The sequence below is a fragment of the Pteropus medius genome, unplaced genomic scaffold (genome assembly GCF_902729225.1).
Source record: "Pteropus medius unplaced genomic scaffold, Ma_sr-lr_union100, whole genome shotgun sequence".
NCBI lineage: Eukaryota > Metazoa > Chordata > Mammalia > Chiroptera > Pteropodidae > Pteropus > Pteropus medius.
In genome coordinates this window covers 18,053,987-18,078,062 of record NW_024354875.1, presented here as the reverse complement: position 1 = coordinate 18,078,062, position 24,076 = coordinate 18,053,987, and the positions used below count along the sequence as shown (strand labels likewise).

General features: G+C 37.7%; 1 protein-coding gene across 1 annotated transcript in view; it reads right to left on the bottom strand.

Moving 5' to 3' along the window:
- Positions 1 to 14,056: 14,056 nt before the first annotated feature.
- Positions 14,057 to 24,076, bottom strand: part of ARL6IP6 (ARF like GTPase 6 interacting protein 6) — a 106,502-nt gene continuing 96,482 nt past the window's right edge. Inside the window, exon 4 of the mRNA XM_039855899.1 lies at positions 14,057 to 14,503. Within this exon, the coding sequence (XP_039711833.1) occupies positions 14,470 to 14,503 (34 nt within the window). The 3' untranslated portion in view covers positions 14,057 to 14,469. The remainder of the gene's footprint in view (positions 14,504 to 24,076) is intronic.

Here is a 24,076-nt window from a genome sequence, read left to right as displayed (position 1 = left end):
ACAATATTTTTAAAGCAAAAATATTAGAAAACTTTGGGCCTAATGCAGCTGCAAATAAAAAATACTAGGAAACTGAATGTTCCCACTATAATAACAAATGAATTCATTGTAGATGATGCATTTTCTATTAACTGGTGCTATGGGGCATAGGTAGCTTAGCTGTCAAGAAATTTCCCATGTGGTTGCTAGGCACGAATCAGTCCAACACTAATGAATCTCATCCTATTTACCTCAGTTCTGAAACCATTATATAAGTGGATTCAATTCAGCATGGAGGATAAACACAGTCAGCAAGCTAAAGGATAAAAAAAGACAAGGAGAGCTTGATGTGAATACACAGTGGCAGTTCCACAGAGAAGTTTTCACCAGATCCATCACATAAATATAAGCTAATAAATAGTAGTTAGTTATTATTTTAATGTTAATATTATTTGATGATGATAGGTAACACTGAGTTCCTAAGGTATATCGCGTATTGTTCTACTAAATGCTAAGTACTTTGTAGTCAACTCACTACAACAAACTCCACTTTAGAGATAAAGAAAATGGATCTTAGGCTTATGGTCAAGATGGAAGAGTAGGTAAATTCTGTGCTTGCCTTGTCTCATCAAAATTACAACTACTCTACAGAGTCACCTGAAGCTGAACAGAAGTCCTACAACTAGAAACACACATTAGAGGCCACCTTGAGACTGGTAGGAGGGGCAGAGTTGTGAAATAGTCTGTTCCCACACCCACACATAGCAGTTGAAAATCAGGAGGAATATCTCAGCTGCGGAGGTCCCTGCAAAAGAGTGAGGGGCCCTGGCCCCACACCAGGCTCCCCAGCCCAGTGTCCAGTGCCAGAAAGAGGAGTCCCCACAACTTCTGGCTATGAAAACCAACAGAGATTGTGGCACAGTGAGATAGAGAATTGAGAAAGTCACAGACATTTCTCTTAAGGGACCCATGCATGGACTTACTCAGTGACAGACTCCCTCACTCTGAGCTCCAGCTCTGGAGCAGCACCTTGAAAGTCACCAGAGACATATGGGGAGGAACTGAGTTATCTGACTTCAGGGTGAGGGCTGGAGAGGCAGCTTCCTCCCAGACAGAAGTGCTGGCAGAAGGCATTTTTCCTTTGTTGAACCCTCCCCAGCTTGGCTTGCAGACCCAGGCAGCTGCCATATCTGAGTCTCCATAAACTTAGCTAACACTGGTTGCCCCACCCAGGTGATTCCCTGAGACCCTACCCCTCCCACTGTGTGGGCCCACCTAAGCCATTTCCAATGGACTTCCCGTATAAACGGCCTGTCTTGACTCATGCTGTGTACTGTCCTAAAATCTCTCAAAGGTTCACAAAACCTCAGGAAGCAGCATCAGGCCTCAGCGTGCCCCATACCTCTTGCTGGGCAGCTCCAATCCCAACACTAGCAGCAGCCAGCCTTGGTTTGCGGCTTGGCCTCTTGAGGCATTTCCAAGCTCAGCATGGGTGGCAGCCATCTGCAGATTGCTTGGTGGCTCATACCAGGTGGCCCCGGGCAGGGCACTGGCTGTGGCTGAACTTGGCCTGTGGCAGGGCCCCTCCCAGGATGCCCCAGTCTGCACAGCTGTGGTTGGCTTTGGTCTGAGCTACAGCACCACCAGTAGTCACATCTGAGGACAATATACCCAAAGGGCAGACAGGGCAGGCACCAGAACCCTGCTAAAGTGAATCCTGTTCCATAGGGTCAGACCCTGCACAACAGCTCCTCTGCTAATCATGGCCAATCAGCCCAAGGGACAATCCTTCCTACTGACAAGCAAACAGCAATAGAGGCTCAATTACAAACAGGAGGGCACATACAACCCATATAAGGGACATACCTGGAGCAACTGGCTCAGGTGACCAGGGAAGACTGTGCCGCTGGGACCCACAGCACACCTACTATATAAAGCCAATCTACTAAGACTGGGAGACATAGCAACCCTACTTAATACATAGAAACAAACACAAGTAGGCAGCCAAAATGGGAAGACAAAGAAACATGTCCCACATGAAAGAACAGAACAAAACTCCAGAAAAGGAACTAAACAAAATGGACACAAGCGATCTACCAGATGCAGAGTTCAAAACACTGATTAAAACATCTATTAAAATAATGGATTGCTGTTGTGAAAATTAGACTACTCCTCCCAATATTTTCTAAAATTACAGACATTTTAATTTTCTTGTGCTTTCTAAAATGCAGCCTTATCTTCTTGTATTTTTCCAAAGTTCATGGTTCAAACTACAAAGAAGGTGAAATCTGGCCATTGGCAGCCTTTGTAAGGACATCTAGGGAAACCTAGATAAGGACTACATAAGTCCATAGGCCCCAAGAGAGTAAACCAAGGGACACAGAGGTGGTCAAGGTCATAGTCCTGTGACTACTGATGCATAGATATAGCAAATTCAAAAAGAATTGTTTACAGAATGCTCTCAAAGCCTCTGTGGCTCTGTAAATCAAATTATCTTTAATAACTACTTTAAATTCAATAAATATTCAATTGTTACAGTTGTTACCTCCTAACTGAAAATCAATTACTCAGTTTAGTAAGATTTTGTCACTTTGTCTGATCTACCTGGAAACAATGTAGGGCCAGCAAAGTCATGGTGAATGAAGCAAGTCCTCCTTTTGCCTTCTCTGTAAATAAAAAAGCTAAAAAAAAATTACTGATGTAGGGAAATGGTCCAATTTTAATTGAAGTATAACATACTGTTAAATGTACAAATCTGAAATACACAGCTAATTGAATCTTTATATATGTATAATCCCTTTTTTAATATTCACTCTTATAATCATGCTCAAATCCCAGACATCTCCAGCATAACAGAAAGTTCCTTTGTGCCCCCTCCAGATCAATATCCCCCACCAAGGATAAGCACTATTCTAACCTTTATCATAATGGGTCCATTTTGCATGCTTCTAAAAAAAAAAAAAAATAGAACCATACTGATATACTATGTATCGTTTTGTACCTGGTTTTTTCTACTCAACATTATTTTTAAGATTCATCCATGTTGTTGCTTGGATCAATAGTTCATCCTTTTTTTTTTTATTGTTATGCAGTATTCTATTCTGTAGAGGATACTTCAATTGTTTCTAGTTTGGGGCTATTCTGGCTAATGGCGATATGAATATTCTCGTACAAATAATTTCTGTCAAGTAACACAATACCCAGGACTAACATTCCTGGACCATAGCATAGGTGTATAGTCACCCTTAGTAGATTTTGCTAAACAGTTTTCCAGAGTAATTATACCAATTTGACTCCCACCAGCAGTGTATGAGACTTCCAATTGCTTCACATACTTGACTGGTATATTGATTTTTAAATTAGCTGAGGGCAAGAACCTTTCTCAAATTTGTCTGTGACCTCCAAATTTCTATAGTCATTCCCTGAATCTAATTACAATCTTTATAACTCAGAATTAAAGCAACCAGAAATGTTTATTCAGATAGTTAATCTGAAATAAATGAAATGCAAGGAACTCTTTTTTCATCAGATCAAATATTAACATTTTTGATAACAGTAAATGTCTAATGGAGAAAAACATTGAGGTTCCTATTGGATGTGTATGCGAGAGTTTTACATGTGCTTGTTTTACAAAAGTGTATGTATTGGAGCAGGCTGGCTGACCATGGCTTTCCACAAGAATTAAGCAATTAGATAATTCTATTTTTTTTCCTTTGAAAACAAGTTTGCCTTTAGCCAACACAGTGCACAATGAGAGCTTCTCCTTGGCAAAGCGAAGTCTCTGCTTTATCCCATCCATCTTCATTAACTGCCACAAGGGCTAATATAAGGAAGTTCCACTTTCAGCATTTATTCTTGAACAAATTTGATGATGAAGTTTGTGCAAAAAAAAGGCCCATTTGTCAAAAATATAGAATGTACATGGTTGTGAGATAGAACATTTTGATAAAGAAGATAATAAATCATTTTTAAAATTAACACTGATATGTCCATGCCATCTCATATTAATTTAAGAGTAAACAGACACTGCCTTTCTCTAAAATTCTTACAAAATAATTTGCTTTCCCCTGGCATATGTCATACATATCAATCCTATTCAGCTTTAATTACTATTCTTCATCAGAAGTTTCTTTAAGACTCCACTTCCTCAAAGTCTGAGTGTTACTAACATCCAGACATTCTTTCACATGCAACATTTTTTGTCATAAAAAGATATCCAAGACCATTCTCCTAGATGATCAAGTAAGATAGTTCAGAGAGTTCATGTCTCTTCATTCTCTACTGTCATTCCTGAAGTAACACTTTGCTTCTCTAAGTACAAACACAACTTCTCTAAGAGCTTACTCTTTCCATCTTCTCTTATAAATGTGAGCCTCATTCTGTGAACTTTGTGAAAGTCTCTACTATAAAATGACATCACAGAAATTGCTTTTGATTAGTCCAAAGCCCTTTCATCTTCTGAAAGACTGTGAACTCAAATGCTGCGATGGGTTTACTTTGGCTCACCATGCTGGAATACTTAATTTTTTATCTTTTGACTTCAGAGTGTTCTTCTGGGCCTCTCTACTCTAGCCTTTGGCTATTTCTCTCTAATTAACCAGCCCTCTACACTTCTCCCAGCTCATTTAATGTGCTAATGTAAACCCCATTTTTCAAAACAAATTCTTTATCTTCACCCCCCACCTCACCTAGATTCTTTTTTTTTTCTTTTCACCTATAGTACCCAGTCTTCCTAGGTCGTCTCCCATTCAAGTACTAACCAGGCCCAACCCTGCTTAGCTTCCAAGATCAGATCACCTGAATTCTTAAAATAGACTTTTAATAGATCTCTTTACATTCAGTCTGTCTCCATTTTCCACATCAAAAGGAAACTTTCAAAACATAAATTTGATCAAGTCATTCCCTGTTTTAAAATCCTTCAATGGTTTCTTTTGGGGAAAAGTTCAAGTGTTTTACCATAATTTATAAAACCTTCTGTGATTGAATCTCTTCATTAGGTCTCTTGCCATTCTCCTTATCCTAGACACCAGCTGAACCAAACTTATTCCATGTGCCATGTGCATTCTACCCACAAGACCACCACACTTACTATTTCTATGTATAAAACAATCAGCCATGCCCTCTCCGCATTACCTCCTGGCTTCAGATTATCACTTCCTGTGTCTCTACCAAACAAGTCAGACTGCTCAGTTATGTTTCCCCACTACACCCTGCACTGCCTCTATCACTTTTTATTTTACTTTATTACACTGCTTTTTCTGCTTCATTTTAAACTCCTTGGGAACAAAGGTAATATTGCCCATTTTCTATCACATTTTGTGCCCAGCATGGTGCCCAACACAAAGTATCTACCCAATAAATATATATTGGATGAATAACAAATTAATTAATTAATTAATGTTTAAGATAATTGCTATTGTTTCTTATTTTCTCTCTCCAGAAGCAGGTTACTTTCCCCAAAAGTTATTTTTGTGCTTCCATCAGTACGGTAACTACTAATACTTAATTTTCCAAATACTTAATTTTCCATGCCCTGTGCAAGACACTGCAGGAAAGAGGAACGAGATAGAAGTCCTGCTGATAGTCCAGTAGGCAATGAGACAAAGTCTCAATTAGTTGAAGAAAAAGAAGAAAATATGATTAATTCTGCCAGAATTATAAGAATATGTGATTTGAAATTAAAATAGGAGGTGTTTCAATAGATGGAGATGGAGGCAGGAATCTTGAAAAGACTCAGTCTTAAGAAAATAGCAAAGCTAGAAAATGAGAAATATGAAAACTTGAATAGCAAAGACTGTGAGGAATGTGAGTAGTCTAGCTTGTCTACAGCTTATGAAATGAAATTGGGTGTACATAAACCAGAAAGATATTTTGGAGTCATATCATGGAGGGTTTTGTTGTCAAGGGAAGAACTATATACATATTCAGTAGTCAATGGAGAGTAGTTTGAGCAAAACATTGACATGATTGGAGCTGAATGTTAGGAAGCTTTTTCCCCCAATGGTGTATAGAATAAATTAAGGCAAGAAGACAATAGAAGTGGGGAAATTTCCATACTTTGTCAAATGAAGTTTCAAAAACCAGTGGTAAGAGGCACCATTGCTTGATTTAGCATTGAAAAAGAAAAATAAATATTCAAGATGGAGAATCTCTTAGAAGTGAATAATGTAATCTCTGCTTCTGAGGAGCATCTATTGTAGTGACAAAAGTAGAAAGTGTGATAAAGAATTAAAGTGTGATAAGGGAAATACAGAATAGAACAACAAATATGAATCTAAAACTTGGCACTGGTCTAAGAAGGAAAAATATCGTCCCTAAAAAACTGAAGTACAAAGCAATTCTTATATAAATCGGTGGTCTGAATCATACTATCAGTGTGATCCAAAAAAACCTCATGCAAAGAATTTAAGAGACAGGACAAAAGAGATACTATAGAGTTGGAATTTATACAACTTGGCAAATAATTAGTGTGGTAGGCGATGAATGAGAGGGAAAGGTCAAAGAGACTGAGAGTCTGATCCAAGAGGACTAGGATAATGGCAGTGCCTGTGGCAGACAGAGAAGTCAAGAGTAGAGGCTGTTTGAGAAGGGACAAGAGTGTAGTTTTCTGTAGGTTGCATTTTAACTTTCCATTTTCCTAGATAGTGGTTTATAATAGGAAACTGGAAATGCAGATTAAGAGTTTAGGGTTACAGTGGTGTTGTTTTTTTAAATCAAATTCTGTATATTGTTGTCTGTGGGTTGGATAAAAATGCATAGAAAAAGCCATATAATAATACATGTTCTACCTCCTATGCCCAAGAGAAATAGCAGATGATAAAAGACTAGATGTTGGGGAAAAGAAGAATTTTCATGTTTTGCTCTCTATATATTTATATTATTTAAATTTTTATAATGATTATGTTCTCATCAAGTAATAGGTAATTTTAAAAGCTTTGATTTTAAATATTTGGCATTAGAATTATAGATTGAGGTATCACTGGCATAAAAATGGTAGTAGAAGATGCAGGAGAGAACACAGTTGGACAAAGACACGAATATACAAAGATAAAATAGGTGGATTAATCTGAGGGTTAAGCCCGGAAACATATTCTCAAAAAATAGAATGGAGACAAGACCAAGGAAAAAAGAAAATATCTGTCCAAAAAACTAAACGGAAAACCAATAATATGCAATATCACATAAAGGGAAAGAGAAGTTGGGAGAGGAAGATAGAAACAAATTACTATGTGTCAGACACTGTGTTAGTGACATAACAGAAATAGTTGCCATTTGTTGAAGATTCATTATACATCATTATATGTTAAGAATTTTATAGTAATAATTTCATTTTATCTTCCTAAGTAGCCTAAAGGTACATATAAAAGTTCTCTTAGAGATGTGGAAACTGAGGCTCAGAAGAGTTACGTTTTAAGATTTCATAACTAGTTTAGTTGAAGAGTCTAAATTCAAAGCTAGTTTCGAATTCAGAGACCTAGCTTGGAGTTCTGGCCATTTGCTTTTACTTGGAAAGAGGAGCAAAGTGTCAAATGTTGCACTGATATAACGAAGGTGAAAATTAACAGGAGGGCATTAGATGGAGCATTTGTAAAATACCCACTGACTTTTGAGAACAATATTTCAGCGAATGAAGAAAGTGAAAGCCAAATACAAGAAATTAAAATGCAAAGAAAGCCTTGGCAGCTATAAGAGTAAGAGTAATTTTTTTTTAATGTGCCATTAAAGAGAGTATTATTTATGGTTAAAAAAGTAAGAGAGGGGACACGATTAATGGAGTGATGTTCTGAAAGAGAGAGTTTTATGACCATCGATGGAAGGCCTGGTCTTGGAAGATATTGCATCCTGAGAGAAAGGAGTAAAAAAAGAGAGAGAAAAAGACCCTCCATAGAATGAACCAGGAAAGCTTCTACTGAGTGGCTTCAAATAAGAGTGACTGATATAGGGTTGGGGGGTCTTGAGAAACATAAAGAAGATTTTGAATAATTACTATGAGAATAAGATGGGAAATCAACAACAACATGTGATCAAAAAGTTGCTGAGTGGCAGAATGAGTCTGATACAGAACATAGCATAGATTTTACCCAGATTTTTAACTTTATTTGGCAACATGCAATAGTCTAAGATTCTAAGGAGTTGTCTATAGATGTTAAAAATTTTACCACTACAAAATGGATGGTAAAGCCAGATATCACGTAGAGGCCTGGAGTTTATCAGACCTTAAATCATGCCCTGGATCTGTAATCTGCTGTCTCTATAGCCTTGAGAATTTCATTTCATCTTCAAGCCTCAAATTTTTAATCTGTGGAATCAAGATAATAATAGTGTCTATTTCCATAATTTGTTATGAGAAATAAATGTTTGCATAGCACAGTATTTAGCACATTCCAAGTTCTCAATATGCAATCAATAATGGGAGAATTGTATCAAAGGACTGAAAGGTGAAGACAAGTGCTAGTTAAGGATGAATGATGGAGTAGAAGATGAAAAATATAAGAGGTTGTTGTCAGAGCAGGAAATTTCAGAATGTGAAATCTTGCAGGCAAAGTAGTTTTTACTGATGATAAAATATAAAGTCAAACTAGGTGATTAAGTAACTTTTTTTTTTAATGGAGGCCATGGAACTGAGGCATCTGATAATCAGGGAAGGAAGTATAAAGATATTCTCAAGGGAGGGTAACAAGGGAGGGGAATAAGGAAGACAGCGAGGCGATAAGTAATGCATAAAATTATTAGGAATGGTAGGAGAAACCAAGAAAAGCAGTAAGAGAAAAATAATATAAAAGAACTTTAAATTAAGAAATTGCTAATGGAGAGCAAAGAATGTATAAAACTCTTTGGCAATGAAATGTGAGAAAAAGTATTGTCAAGAATTTTGAAGGGTTTTGAGATTTTATGCTATTTGCAAGTAGCAAGTTAGCTCACCACCGCTTCATGAGTGCTGGAAGAAAACATAAAACTCCTTTATAACTATATATATAGCTATGTGTGTGTGTAACTATATATATAGTATATGTATACATATGTGTATATATAGTTTTATATATGTATATATAATATATAGTTATATATGTGTGTTTGTATATATATAACATATATAGCACATATATAATGTATATATAACATATATCTGTATATATATAGTTTTATAGCAACAGCAGTCACTAGAGAATTATCATTTTCTTGTGTCATTTTGGAATTCTTAATTCTTTTAGGGGGATATGAAAAAGGTAACAACTGCACATTCTGTGGGTTGAAAATACAAGAGAAAAACCATGATCTTTGCGACCCGCTTTTATGATAGGCAGTAAAAATGCCTGACTTTTGATCTGAAGGGAGACACTATATCTCCCAAAGCTGTTTGCTACACAAATATCCTTGAAAACATAGTCCAGAATGTGGGCAGCCAGTGCCTCTGCTCACCAGATATGCAGAAGTGTAAGAGACTCAGAGAGAATTATCTCCTAGTAAGTATTTTTTCTACTGGAAAAAAGTGGAAAGAAAATACTGTCAGAGAAAAACAAGTTTCACTTAATGCAAAGAGATAAAAATAGAGTCATGATATTTACACAAGTTTAACCTCATTTCAATAAAAATTTCTTCTCTTAGGGGCTGTTTTTCCTCTATGCTAGTATGTTAGAGCTAGGGACTTACCCAGCTTCTTCGTTTCCCATCCTTGGCTCCCACACTCGTCCTCACCTATAAAATTCAGTTTCTCAATCTCCTTATTTATTCAGTGACTATCACGATAAAATATGCTGCTTCTAACTACAGAAAAGTTATTTGCTACTTAGAATTCTGGCATTCTCATATGATTCTCTTCTGCTATTTGCTCATTTGTGTATTAAATTACCGCAAGCTGCACTCTTAGCCTCTCATAAGAAACACGTTTCTAATATTCTGGTTTCTCTTCAGATCATAGACATTTTTCACCATTTACTAAAGAAACACACTTCTTGGAAACTTTCAAAAATGACATGGAAATTCTGTTTCTCTGAGAGTTAAAATAAAAAACTAGAACTAAATCGTGTATGTTTTGTCATGCAGTAAAGGACTAGGGATGGTGGAAATTCAGAAAGAAGAAGACTTATTATAAATTTGAAAACTCACATATTAAAATCAACCTACCAGCATCTTCTTTGATCATATAAAAACATTAAAAATGAAATGACAGCAAGTGAGTTTATAAATAATTTCACCCACGTGATACCACAGCTTTGCAAAACATAGCATTTTTTCTTGCATAATACCAGAATATTCCCTGAAAAAGTGAAGATTTAGTCACAAATTCATTTTTAATCTGCTTTGTGGAAAAACATCAGGATTTTTATAATCTGCTGCTACTAAGCATTGAAGTGGCCCAATGTCTAAAAGAGTGAAAGCACTTTACCTTTCATCTGGAATACACTATCAATTCCTGTTATCTTTCTTACCCTTCCGAAAAGAGGCTACGGGTGAAAATTAAGCTCTACTCTCCCTTTTAGGCAAAGGCAGTTTCCTTTTCATACAAAGAAATAGTAATAGTTACTGTTCCCTCAGCCTAACTGTACGCCAGTTGTCAATGAAAAATCAGAGCCTAACAATAGTTGAAGTGGCAAAAAACAATTTTTATTCAAGACTGTTGCAATAAGAGAAAAGAGATTTCAATGTAGAACTGAGCTCAATTCCAAATAAAACAAGAAAAAAGTGGAGATTTATAGCCAAGGAGAAGAGTGAAGGAGTTACCTGACCAGATTCTTGCTAAAGGCAGTTCAGGGTGATCATACATCACTTGTGAAATAGTGGGCGTGAAGAACTTATTCAGATGTTAAGAGTGATCATATATCAAGGGTGGATTTTCTGGCTAAACCGACTTGACAGGTTCCTTGCTAAAACTAGATCTACAAGGATAGAAGCAGAAACCCAAGGGTCAGGTTTAGTCAAGCACAGGGCTCAAAAGAGTCTGACTAAAGTTTGGTCAAGGAGAGAATCTTTGTCATAGGCACTCTCTTAAGCACTTCACATACATTAATTCATTTACCCCTCACAACAATCCCATAAGGCATATTCTGTTACTTTTCCATTTTAAAGATGCAGGAACTGAGGCACAGAGAGGTTAATTGATTTGCCCAAGGTCCCATGGCCAGTAGGAGGGTTTGAGTCCAGGCAGCCTGGTTCTAGACTGTGTATGTCTTGCAAGGACATACACAGTCTAGTATTATTAATAGTGACATTTATTGAGCATTTACCATGTTGCAGTCACTGGGATAATTGCTTTGTGTGTTTTATCTCACTGAAACATGAAAACAACCCTGTGAATTTGGCTTTACTATTATTCCCATATTACAGATGAGAAAATTGAGGTTTCAAGAGGTCAACATACTTCATATAGTTAGTAAGTGGCAATGGTCACACATGACTTGTAGTAGAAAAGGTGAGATTTAAACCCAAGATTTTTTACTCCAAAGCTCATATTCTTAACTTTCTTTTCCTAATCATTTTTTTTCAATCAGTATTTAAAAGGCTTCTACTGGGCACTGTGCAAGGCACTAAGACTATAACAGTGGAAAGCAGCAACTGTCCCCGCCTTCACAGAGCTTAGTCTATGGGAAAGAACAACAGCCTATGTCAACTGCAACCTAGAAAAATAGATGTTGACTAGGACTAGGTGCAGGGTACTGTGAGAGTAGACAGAAGGCACTTAACCCTGGTTTGAGGGACTATGGAAGGCTTCTCAGAAGTCACACAAGACTTTGTAAAGGAAGCAAATCTAAGCACAAGTCTGTATCACCAAAGAAACTTGTGGAATAAGCAGGAGTTAGCCAGAAGGCCAAAAGGGAGGGAAATATGTTCCAAGCTGGGGAAAGAGCAGGTGTAATGATTCCAAGGCCAGAGTAGGTAGGTCAGAATGACCAGAGCACAGGGTAGGGAGGAACACACAGTGATATGCTGGAGAGGTATGTGGGAACAGGATCATGAAGAGTCTTGTTGGCCAACTAAAGAAATTCACACTGAATTATAAGAGCAGCAGAGAACCACTAAAGATTTCATGCAAGAAAATAACATAGTTTAATTTGTATACGAGGAAAACCAATCAGGCTGCACCAGGAGGACTAGTCTCTGGAAGGGGAACTAGACTGATGGAAGAAAGGCCAGATAAAAGATTGTTACAGGAAGACAGACAAGCAGCCAAGTGGCAGTTATAAGAGCAAGAAGTGGGTGGATCTGAAAGTGATTTTCAAAGTAATTTGAAATTTTCAGGACTTGATAATTGATAGGGCTGTCAGAGGAAGAATCAGATGACATACAGATTTCTAGCTTGGAAATCTATTCAAAAAGGAAGGCAATATAAGAAACAGTAGGCTTAAGAGAGAAAATAATTATTTCTGTTTGAAAAATGCTGAGCCGTATGTGCTCATAAGACACCTTTGTAAATAAGTTGCTTAAGTGGTTGTTAAGATTGGAGCTTTGGGAAGTTCTGGAAATAAAGATGTGGGAACCATTTTTATGCAAATAGCAGTTAAAGCACTATGGCTTATGAGATTACACAGAGAAAGGGCATAAGGAGAAAAGTAAACCTGGGAGACCAGACTTTAAAGGTCAAAAAGAGAAAGTTTCAGAAGAGACTGAGAAAGACTTGCCTGAGAGATGAAAGGAGAGCCAGGTTTGTGCATCCCAGGGGTCAGGAAATTTGATTTTTTAGAAGAAAAGAGTGACTACCATGTTCATTGCTGCTGAAAGGACAAAAGAGGACTAAAATTATGTCCATTGGGTTTACCAAAAATGATTTTTGAAGCCGAGACAAGATGCTAGAAGATAACTATTCTTCCTGTCTTTTGTAAAGCACTGAAGAGTTTGTGCTAATTTCCTGGGTTGCGGGATGGGTACAGGTGAGGACCTTTGGGAGCAACAAGAGGAGATAAGAAGAGTTTTCAGATTAAAAAAAGAGTTCACGAGTCAAACACTGGGAGTCAAGGACATAGGCACTGCCTAAAAGCAACCCTGTGGTATAGAAATGAATAATGGGAGACTGACTAGGATTGATTCACAGCTCTATTTCTTAGAAGTGATGTGATCTTGGCAAGTTACTTAACTTCTCCGTACCTCAGTTTCCTCATAAGTAAAGCAGATTGTTGTAAGGTTTAAATGAGTTATTGATGTAGTAGTTTTAGACAATACCTGGCATACAATAAACATTTTGTTAGTTCTTTCTACTATTTTATTTTTCTGGGGACTGTATAAACCTTCAGAATCCTGATGAAATATTTGAGAAGATGGGCCCCTAGTACCAACTGAGGTTAAATGATCTCCAATCTGGCCCCCTCCCCCTCAAAAAAGAGTGTTTAGAGATAGATTATTTTGGTCTAAAAAGGAGTGGTGGTAGAGAGGACTGGCTACATCACTACAAGAAGCAGTGAAGTCTGTGAAAATAGACCAGGAGTTGGAAAACTATAACCTGTCTATACTCTGGTTTGTAAATAAAACAACCATGCCTATTCCATTAAAGAGTGACTATGGCTGTTTTCACACTATAGTTGCAGGGTTAATAGTTGGAACAGAGACTGTATGACCCATAAAGCCTAAAATATTTTGTATCTGGCCCTATACAGAAAAAGTTGCCAACTCTTGATATAATCAATACTTCCAAAATACTATGAAAGCACCTAAAGAAAAAATAATTAAACACTTGGGAATTTAACTAATTGTAGATCCTACAAGAATTATTTGTATTATTTGGCTGCCCAAAAGTGAAACTGAATCATAGTTGGATGCTAGAAATATAAGATCCAGAATAATGGAGGAAATAGCTGACCAAGCTGGTAATATTATGTGGCGTTTGGAGCAGAACTATTACAATCTAGGGCAGCATAGTCCAAAAGAACTTCCTGCAGTGATGGAAACATTCTAAATCTGCACTGTCCAATACTGTCACCACCAGCCACTTATGGACATTGTTTGACTGAGGAACTGAATTTTAATTGTATTTCATTTTAATTAATTTAAATATAACTAGCCACATGTGGCTAGTGGCTATCATTTGGATAGTCTAGATTAAAATATTCAATATTATAGAAGTAATTATAGAATAAAAAGAAGACAATTTGATCAATAAAACTTTTTTAGTGCTTTATTCTGGGGTTAGAATAGTAACATTCAATTAAATAGATAAAAATTGAGTGCCACTATATACCATGCTTTGGGCAAAGTCCTCAACATTTACTATTTTATTTAACCCTTTAAGAACTCCATGAAATAAATATCATCCTAAATTTCATGTTTAAAAAACAAAACAAAACACTGAGCCCTAAAAAGACTAAGTTGATTTACCAAAGCACAAGTGATAATTGAACTGGATTCAAGTATAAACCTACCTGACTCCACAGCTAAAGATTCTTTCTAAATAAGAGAATGATTTATATGCCATTGGAATTCAAATGAGGAAGAAATGTATTCTGGTTTTGGAGGGCCAGACTTCTCGGGGAGGGAAGGCCAAAGACATCTTGGCAAGGTAAGTCATATTTGAGCTGAATCTTGAAGGAAGAGTCCTCTATAAAGATAAAAGGAGATCATTTAAGGCAAGGGGAAGAGCATGAGGAAAAGGGCACAAGAGTTGTAGATAGAGCATGGAATCATGATCGTCGGTATGTTAATTTTTACGTTCTTTCTATACGCTACATCCTGCTAGGCTACATATATATATATATACTCATTACCCTTAAGTAAGGTAAATGGTCAAGATACAATTCCTACTCTTCACAAACACACAATCTAATAGAGAATACTAAAATACACAACCAGGCTGGTAGAAGTAAGAGTTACAAATTACCTTGAGAGATTAGGAATTGAGCCTGTAAATCACTGGGGAATGTGATAAAGCCTCAGAATAAATGAGTTGTAGGCTTGTGTAAGACACTAATACAAAGGGATGGGGAAAAAAACAACCAGAATGGTCAATGGAATGTTAATAGAAGGAACTTGTGAAGACTCTAGAGATCTTTAGCCTGAAAAAGGTCAAGGGCAGGAGAACAAGACAAATCTCTTGATGTATGAAAGAATGTCATGGAGCAAAGGGATTAATATTGTGCTATGTGATCCTACATAACAGAACTCAGACCAGTGGAGGAAAGCTTCAGAAGACAGATTTTGGACTGGAAGACAAAATGGCGTAGATGATAGAGGCTTTTTTCATCCGCTCTTATGACTACATTAAAGCTGTGATCGAAACATGGAGCAAACAGCAAGCAAAGTCTTCTGGGGTCTAGATGAACAAGCCCTACAATTAGGGAGAGAAATAAGAAATCATCCTGCAACGGGAGGAACTAGGATGGGGCAAGGACATGAGGCTGCCCAGTCCAGAGCGGCTGAGTGGGACAGAGGCTGCAGCAGCAGCAGCTGGCAGCTGCAGACGCCTCTTAAAGGGGCCGTGTCCACAATGGGAATTTTGTAATGATGGAACTGCTCTCTCTGAGCACCAGTGCTGGGTCTGCTACTGGGGTGGGGTGGGGTGGATGGGGGCACCAGGGACTTGCAAGGGGATGCTGAGTTGTCAGAGTGAGGGCCAGAGGCAAGGCTTCCTCCTGGGCAAAAGCACTGGCAGTATCCATTGTTCTTCTGATGAGCCCTTGTTGCTCCCAGTGTGTGGATGCAGGGCCACCAGAGCTGAGATGTCGTCAAACTGGATAAGAGGTATCTCGGCTCAGAGGATTCTCTAAAACTCCACCTCCCCCAACTTGTGGCTCTACCTAAGCCACATCCAGGTATATCCTCAGCAAGTCAGGTGCTCCTTGCTGAACACTGCCGACACTCACACTGGTGGCAGCTGACCTCAGTTTCTGGCATGGTTTCTTGAGGCAACTATAAGCACGGCATCTGTGGATTGCTTGCTGAATTTTAACAGGTGGCCCGAGAGGGATACAGGCTGGGCCTAAAATTGGCCTGCAGCTGAACCCCTTTCAGGACTGTGCCTCTGGACCCCTACTACACGAAACCACACTACAAGATCGGGACACCTAAGAGCATTGCTTAGTAGAAACAGATACAGAAAGGCAGCCAAAATGGGAATGCTGAGCTGTCAGAGTGAGGGCCGGAGGCAAGGCTTCCTCCTGGGCAAAAGCACTGGCAGTATCCATTGTTCCTCTGTTGAGTCCTCGCTGCTCCCAGTGTGTGGATGCAGGGCCACTAGAGCTGAGATGTCGTCAAACTGGATAAGAGATCTCTTGGCTCAGAGGATTCTCAGAAAGGCAGCCAAAGTGGGAACAGATACAGAAAGGCAACCAAAGTGGGAAGACAAAGAAGCAGAAACCATATGAGAGAACAGAACAGAGATCCAGAAAAAAATGAGTCAAGTAATCTAACAGATGCAGAGTTCAAAACATTGCTTATAAAGATGTTCAATGAGGGAGAAGAATAGATGAACTCAGTGAGAACTCTAACAAAGAGATTAAAAAACATAAAAATAGAAATGGAAATTATAAAAGTGAACCAGTCTGAAATGAAGAACACATTAACTGAGATGAAAAGTATATTAGAGGGAATTAACCAGAGTGGATGAAAGAGAGGATTGAGTCACCAATATAGAGAATGAGGAAGCCAACATCACCCAATCAGAAAGGCAAGAAAAAAAAAAGCCAACAATATAATAATATTTTAAGGAGTCTTTGGGACAAAATTAAGTGTAAAAACATTCGTGTAATAGAGGTACTTGAAGGAGGAGAGGGAGAACAAGAGGTGGAAAAGTTATTTGAAGAAATAATGATGGAAAAATTCCCTAACCTGGTGAAGGAAATATTCATACAATCCCAGGAAGCTAAGAGAGTCCCAAGAAAGAGGAACCCACAGACACACACCAAAACATATCATAATTAAAATGCCAAAGGTTAAATACAAAGAGAGAATCTTAAAAGCAGCAAGAGAAAAGCAGTTAGTTACCTACAAGGGAGCACCCATAAGACTGGCAGCTGATTTCTCAAAGGAAACTTTTCAGGACAAATGGGCTTGGCACAAAATATTCAAAGTGATGAAAACCCAGGATCTAAATACTTTATCCAGCAAAGCTATCATTTAGAGTTGAAGGACAGATAAGGAGCATCCCTGACAAAAATAAGCTAAAGGAATTCATCACCACCCAGCCACTATTACAGGAATTGTTGAAGGGACTTCTTTAAGAAGAAAAACAGGTATGAAAATCACGAATAAAAAATGGTAATAACTACATATCTATCAACAACTACTTCAAATGGAAAAGAATTAAGTGCTCCAACCAAAGGATAGGGTGGCCAAATGGATAAAGAAACAAGACCTCCTACGTATGCTGCTTACAAAAGACTCACTTCAGATTAAAAGACACATGCAGACTAAAAGGAATGGGATAGAAAAAGATATTGCCTTGATGGATCTAGAGGGTATTGTGCTAAATGAAGTAAGTCAGATAGAGAAAGACAAATACCACATGATTTCATGTACATGTGGAAATCTAAAGAACAAAATAAACAACAATAATCACAAAAAGGAAACTCATAGACACAGAATATTTTGAGGGCTACTAGACAGAGGGGGTTGGAGGGATGGTGAAAAAGGGCAAAGGAATTAATAAATACAAATAGTTACAACATAGTCATGGAGATATAAAGTGTAGCATAAGGAAAATAGTAAACAATGTAAGAAATATGTAAGGAGGAAAAAGGATACTAGATTTAGTGATCACTTGAGCTCTAATTGCTATGCTATACAACTGAAACTAATATGTCAATTATAATTGAAAAAAACTCATTGAATTGTACAATGTAAATATGAGCAACTAATTGTCTATTATATTTCAATAAAGCTAGGAAAAATAAAAAATAAATAAATAATAGGACAGCTGATAGAATAAGAATATAAAGAAAAAATATTTTTGTACAGCTGTAAAAAAAAAAAGGAAGGCAGATTTTCTTTCTACATACAACTTTTTTGCTAACATATGACAAGGTTCTCGCCTTGGCCAAACTTTGGTCAGATTCCTCCAAGATGTCTTTTCAAAGAGTCCCAAACTTGGGCTCTGTCTTTGGCCCAGTCTTAGCAAGAATGCTGATGGATCAGTTTAGTGAAAATTCTCCACTCTTGACACCTGATCAAATTCTTCATTCATCTCTCTTTATATCTTATCACCCTGGTTTGGAAATTATAAAAGTGAACCAGTCTGAAATGAAGAACACATTAACTGAGATGAAAAGTATATTAGAGGGAATTATCAAGTCATTTCAATCACAATCTCCCTTATTTGTAATGATTCCTCTTAGTAACTTTGTATCCACTGACCCCCACTCTGCTCCTTGGCTATAATGCCCACGTCTTTGTATTTGAAAAAGTGCCCATCTCTATACTGAGGTCTCTCTTCCCCTATCGCGATAGTTCCCAAATAGTATTTGCCTTTACCACTTTAATTTCTCTCTAGCTGTGATTCTTGCTGACAAATAGCAGACTATTTGTCAGCAGGAAATCACATGAGTTGCCTCAGGAAGACATCCACCTCTAGAATAGTTCAAGAAGAGGCTGGGAAAAGATGGTAATCATACAGGTTGTCCAGAGGTATTGCTCTGGACTCGAAGCTGATCTCCTGACCCTGATATTCTGGAATTTTAACACAGATCTGGCATCAACATTCTACTAGTTTTTCTTATAGCTCAACTGTGATCACTTTTCCAATAAGTTCTTAAAATTGAATTGGAGCTTACATATATTTATCTGTGATAATTTAGAAATACAATTAGTTATTCATAAAGAATTTAATTCTATTCTCCAAATTTATTGTCCTGGTGAATCTCATTCTGATACTGAAAAGAGTTGCCCTAACTTGAATGATGTCTTTGATACCACAGATTATGCACTGCAGAAAGCAGCACTCAAGGCCTCTGGACTTCACATCCAAGGTCATAGCCTTTTTAAGCAATTTCAGACCCCTAAACAAAATGGCTAATATGGTATGCATTTTTAAATACTAAGACAGCATTTCTTTTCAAGTATTCTATAATTCATACTTTAACTAATCTATAATGCTAGCCTTCTCACACATACCCGCACTCTCTTTGCTGATTTATTTACCTGTCTCTAAGATCCATCCAGCACCCTTCTTCTGCTCTGCATCACTAGAAGCTAATCCATGCTACTGTACTTCCCAGGCTCCTTTGACAACTTCTTGTTGTGTTTGCCAATGGAAGGCACTGGTGAGAGATTGGAAAATAAAAGATTGGAGGGTGAAAGGAGCAGAGAAAACAAGGTATCTCTCTCTCCTTCATTCTTTCACTCCTTCCCTCTTTCCTTCCCTCCCTTCCTCTCCCCCTTTCTGATTTGGATGGTATTTCCAGCAACAATTTGCCACTTTTGTGATCCCAGGTCCTACCAATTTGCCCTTACCACAGTGACCGCTCCCTCCAGGCTGCCGGGCCCCCGTAGTTCTGTATTAATACCATCTCCATTTGCCCCTCCAGGAGCAGGGTAACCCAGGATGTAGCTCCTATTTTTGCTAATCTCTAGGTTGCCTCTCTGTTCCCTTCACTGTGTGTGTGTGCATGTGTGTTAAAATAGATAGAACATAATATCCCCTTTATTCCTTAGCTTATCCTATACGTGATAACTAGTTCCTTATATTGAATTCTGTTAAACTACCTCTGTGTTTCTATTTTCCTAGCTGACCTGATTGATATCACCTCATTCTCTAATTTAAGAGAGGCTTTATATAATTCCAAAGTGTGGGTTTAAAAAGTACGTACAAATTACCAAAAGAAGCCGTATTAATTTAAAGAAAACCTGTTCTTTCACTTAGTCCAAATCTTAAGTGATGGCTTTTGTAACCCCCTTTCTTCCTCTCTTCCTTGCAATCTAGTTTAAAGTCCCTCTCCACAATACAAAAGTGGCCATGGCATCATCTTATACTTGAACACTCATTATACCTTGAAGTGTCGGAGATTGCATTTTGGATTCTCTATTAGACTTTAAATCCTATTGAATTAATATGAATCCTGCAATAACAAAATCTATTTGGAAAATCACTCACAGGAATCCCTTTACCTCTTTTATTTTCTATTCTTATTTTTTTCTTCCTACCTATTGCCTTTTTCTCTTTTCCCCCATGGAAATAAAAGACATGATTAGAGCAACATTTAAACAGCCCACCAACATGACCTCTGTCTTCCTTCATGTCATAAGAGGGAGATGTTGCCGTGGCAACTCTGGAGGAGACATTCTTGACTTCCTAGACTGCAATCTCCAAAAAGAATTGTTTTTCAGATCTTATCCACTCTCAGATGGGATGCCTACTATTGTTTTATATCGAATTTTTTTTCTTTAATATGAAGCCCATATTTAAAGGACAATGATTAAGAATTGTCCCCAGACCAGAAGCAATTTGTCAGATGGGCACTAATCACCTGCAGAGCATTTTGCACTCAGTTGTTTCCCATCCTGCTGTTGCAGTGGCTCAGAACCATGAATTTTGATAATCATCAGTCACCGAGCTTTTTCAATATGTAAAATTCTGACAAGGAATGACCTGTCCAAAGCCCTTCCCCTAAACGGATGTTTTTCTCTTACTATTTCCTTTTCTCTGACCATTGGTCTTTTCTGCTTTATTTTTCCACTTTATATATTTGTAATACTAGACCTTTGTTTCCATGATCTCACTCTTTGACCTGAGTTGAAGTATAGTCCATTGGTTCCTGTGTCAAGCACACTGTGTGCAGCAGAGAGGACTAGATATAGCTGAAGTCAAAGGTCACCAACTGTGGGAGTAGAGGAATCAAGAATAGGGGACAATACATGTCATGGCAGACAAATTATAGCAACTTCCATGTTGGATGTACCTGACCCTTCCTCTCAGACAATTTCAGAAGCCAGAAAGAAATAAGGATGAAAGGACAGAATCTTTCTTAATGCAACACTGTTTTTGGTCTCTCTAGCAAGTTACAAATTCTATACATACTATATGATGGCGCTATACCCCATAACCTGTCCAGCTCCTGCCCTGTCTTCTCTTTCTTCCTTGAGCTCTAAACTGGGAGCTGAAAGATGTACTGGCACTGTTCTCAGTCCTTTGCATACATTTTCTCCTCTCATCTTCATAAAGCCCACCATATTACTGATGAGGATAAGTAACTTGCCCAAAGTCTCTCGAGTACAAAGCTGCAGAGGCAGAATTTAAAACTCAGGCAGTCTGATACAAAGATTCTTTCATACATAACACATTATATCCCCAAAGGGGAAAATCTGAAAAACAGTATGAAGAGTCTGTTTAATGTCTAATTTTCCACTGGCCTCTTAGTAATGTGAGTGAAGTGTTAATTCATGTTCACGTCTATAGCCCCCATGTCTGGCACACTGTAAATACTCAACAAGCATTTGTTGGAAGATGGATAAAATTTGTTAATTAATACACATCTCTCTTCTTTATCCTGAACCTGAATTATTGCCAAACCTCTAAAATGGCCTTTACACCACTATTCTTGACCACTTGTAATTGAGTTTCCACAGAAAACATGATTAACTTGACACCATTACTTTAAAATTGCTCAATACCCTTCCATTGATAGGATAAAGTATGAATTTCTCTTCCCTTATATATCTTTAGAGATTTATCTCTTTCCCCTCTATCCTACATCATACAACCTACGCTTCACCCCTTTGCTGAATTATTCTGGAAATTTAAATTATTGGCAGCTTCCCTAATACAAAGCTCTGAGCTTTTGTGCATGCAATTTCTTCCACCTGGATGGCCTTAGTCTCCCCCACCACGCACACACTCCACACATACACTCCTCCCTTGCCTTATTTGTCTAACAAACTCCTCTCCCCCTATTATAAACAGAATGTATGTGTCCGCCAAAAATTCTTATGTTGAAACTACAACTAACTCCTATGTGATGGTATTAGGAGGTGGGGTCTTTGGGAGATAATTAGGATTAGGTGAGGTCACGAGAGTGGAGCCCTCACGAAAGGGATTAGTGCCCTTATAAGAGTCACAAGAGAGCTTGCTTCCTCTCTCTGCTCTCCATCAAGGAGAAGTTGGCCATCTGCAACTCAGAAGAAATCTTTCACTGGAACTCAGCCATGCTGTCACCCTGATCTCAGACTTCCAGCCTCCAAAATTGTGAGTAATTAATGCCTGTTTACAAGCCACCCAGTCTATGGTAGTTTTTTGTAGCAGCCCAAAAGAGAGTTAGTAACCCTCTTTCAAGAATTAGCCCAAACAAACCTCCTCGGAATTCACCAATTTACTGAGAACTCAGTGCTCTCTGCACCTTATACAGATGTCCACTATAGAAGCTACTATATTGTATTATCATTGTCCACTTCCCCAATTTTTTATGAGCTTGCTAAGACAGAAACTATGCCTATTCATCTCTATGCCCCCAGAACTAAGTAGAGTGTCTAGTTGTACGAGCCCAAATTACCTAAAGCAATATACACATTTAATGCAATCCCCATCAAAATCCCATCAGCACTCTTTAAAGAAATAAAACAAAAAATCATCAGATTTGTATGGAAGCACAAAAGACTCTGAATTGCCAAAGCCATCCTGAGAAAAAAGAACAAAGCTGGAGGCATCACTCTTCCTGACTTCAAATTATACTACAAAGTGACGGTAATCAAAACAGCATGGTATTGGCAGAAAAACAGACACACAGACCAGTGGAACAGAATCGAGAGGCCAGAAGTAAACCCATGTTTATATGAGCAAATAATTTTTGACAAAGGAGCCAAAAACATACAGTGGAGAAAGCAAAGCCTCTTCAATAAATGGTGCTGGGAAAACTAGAAAGCCATCTACAAACAAATGAAACAAGACTGTTGTCTATCACCACACACCAAAATTAACTCAAAATGGATTGAGGTCCTGAATATAAGACCTGAAACAATAAAATGCATAGAAGAAAACATAAGAACTAAACTCATGGACCTTGAACTTAAAGAGGATTTTATGAATTTGACCTCAAAAGCAAGGGAAGTAAACGTGAAAATAAATGAATGGGATTACATCAAACTAAAAAGCTTCTGCACAGCAAAAGAAACCTTTAAAAAGGTAAAAGACAACCATCGAAATGGGAAAAATGTATTTGCAGGCAATGCCTCTGATAAGGGCCTAATTTCCAAAATATACAAAGAACTCATACAACTCAATAACAACAACAACAAAAATCCAATTAAAAAATGGTCAGAGAACCTGAACAGACACTTCTCCCAAGAAGACATACAAATAGCCAATAAACATATGAAAAGAGCTCAACATCACTAGCTATTAGTGAAATGCAAATCAAAACCACAATGAGATACCTGTTAGAACAGGTATTTTCAACATCTCACACCTGTTAGAATAGATATTTTCAACAGGAAAAGTAATAACAAGTGTTGAAGAGGATGCGGAGAAAAAGGAACCCTCATACACTGCTGATGGGACTGCAAACTGGTATAGCCACTATGGAAAACAGTACGGAGGTTCTTCAAAAATCTAAGACTTGATCTAGAGCAAACCCTCTACCGGGTATTTACCCCAAAGACTGGAAAACATATATCCAAAAAGATACATAGCGGCATTATAAGATACAATAGCAGCATTATTCATGGTGGCCAGAACTTGGAAGCAACCAAAGTGCCCTACAATAGATGACTAGATAAAGAAGCTGTGGTACACGTATACGATGGAATATTACTCAGTTATAAGAAGAGATGAAATACTGCCATTTGCGACATCGACGGACCTTAAGATAATCATGCTAAGTAAAATAAGCCAAACAGAAAAAGTTGAAAACAACATGATGTCACTTTTATGTGGGTTATAAACCTAAAAACAACAAACAAACAGGACAAACAAACAGAGACTCATGAACATGGACAATAGACAAGCGGTTACCAGAGGGTAAAAAGAAGGGAGGGGAAAGGTTGATGGGGTAAAAAGAGTCAAATATCTGGTAATAGAAAGAAATCTCACTATGAGCAGTGAACATACAATGCGAAATGTATATGACTTACTGTTGAAAAAATAAAAAATAAAATAAAATAATTAAAAATAAATAAAAGATAAATCATAATAATAATAATAAAGAAATCAATATTTATCCAAATAGCAAGGAAAGAAGGGAGGAAGGGAGGA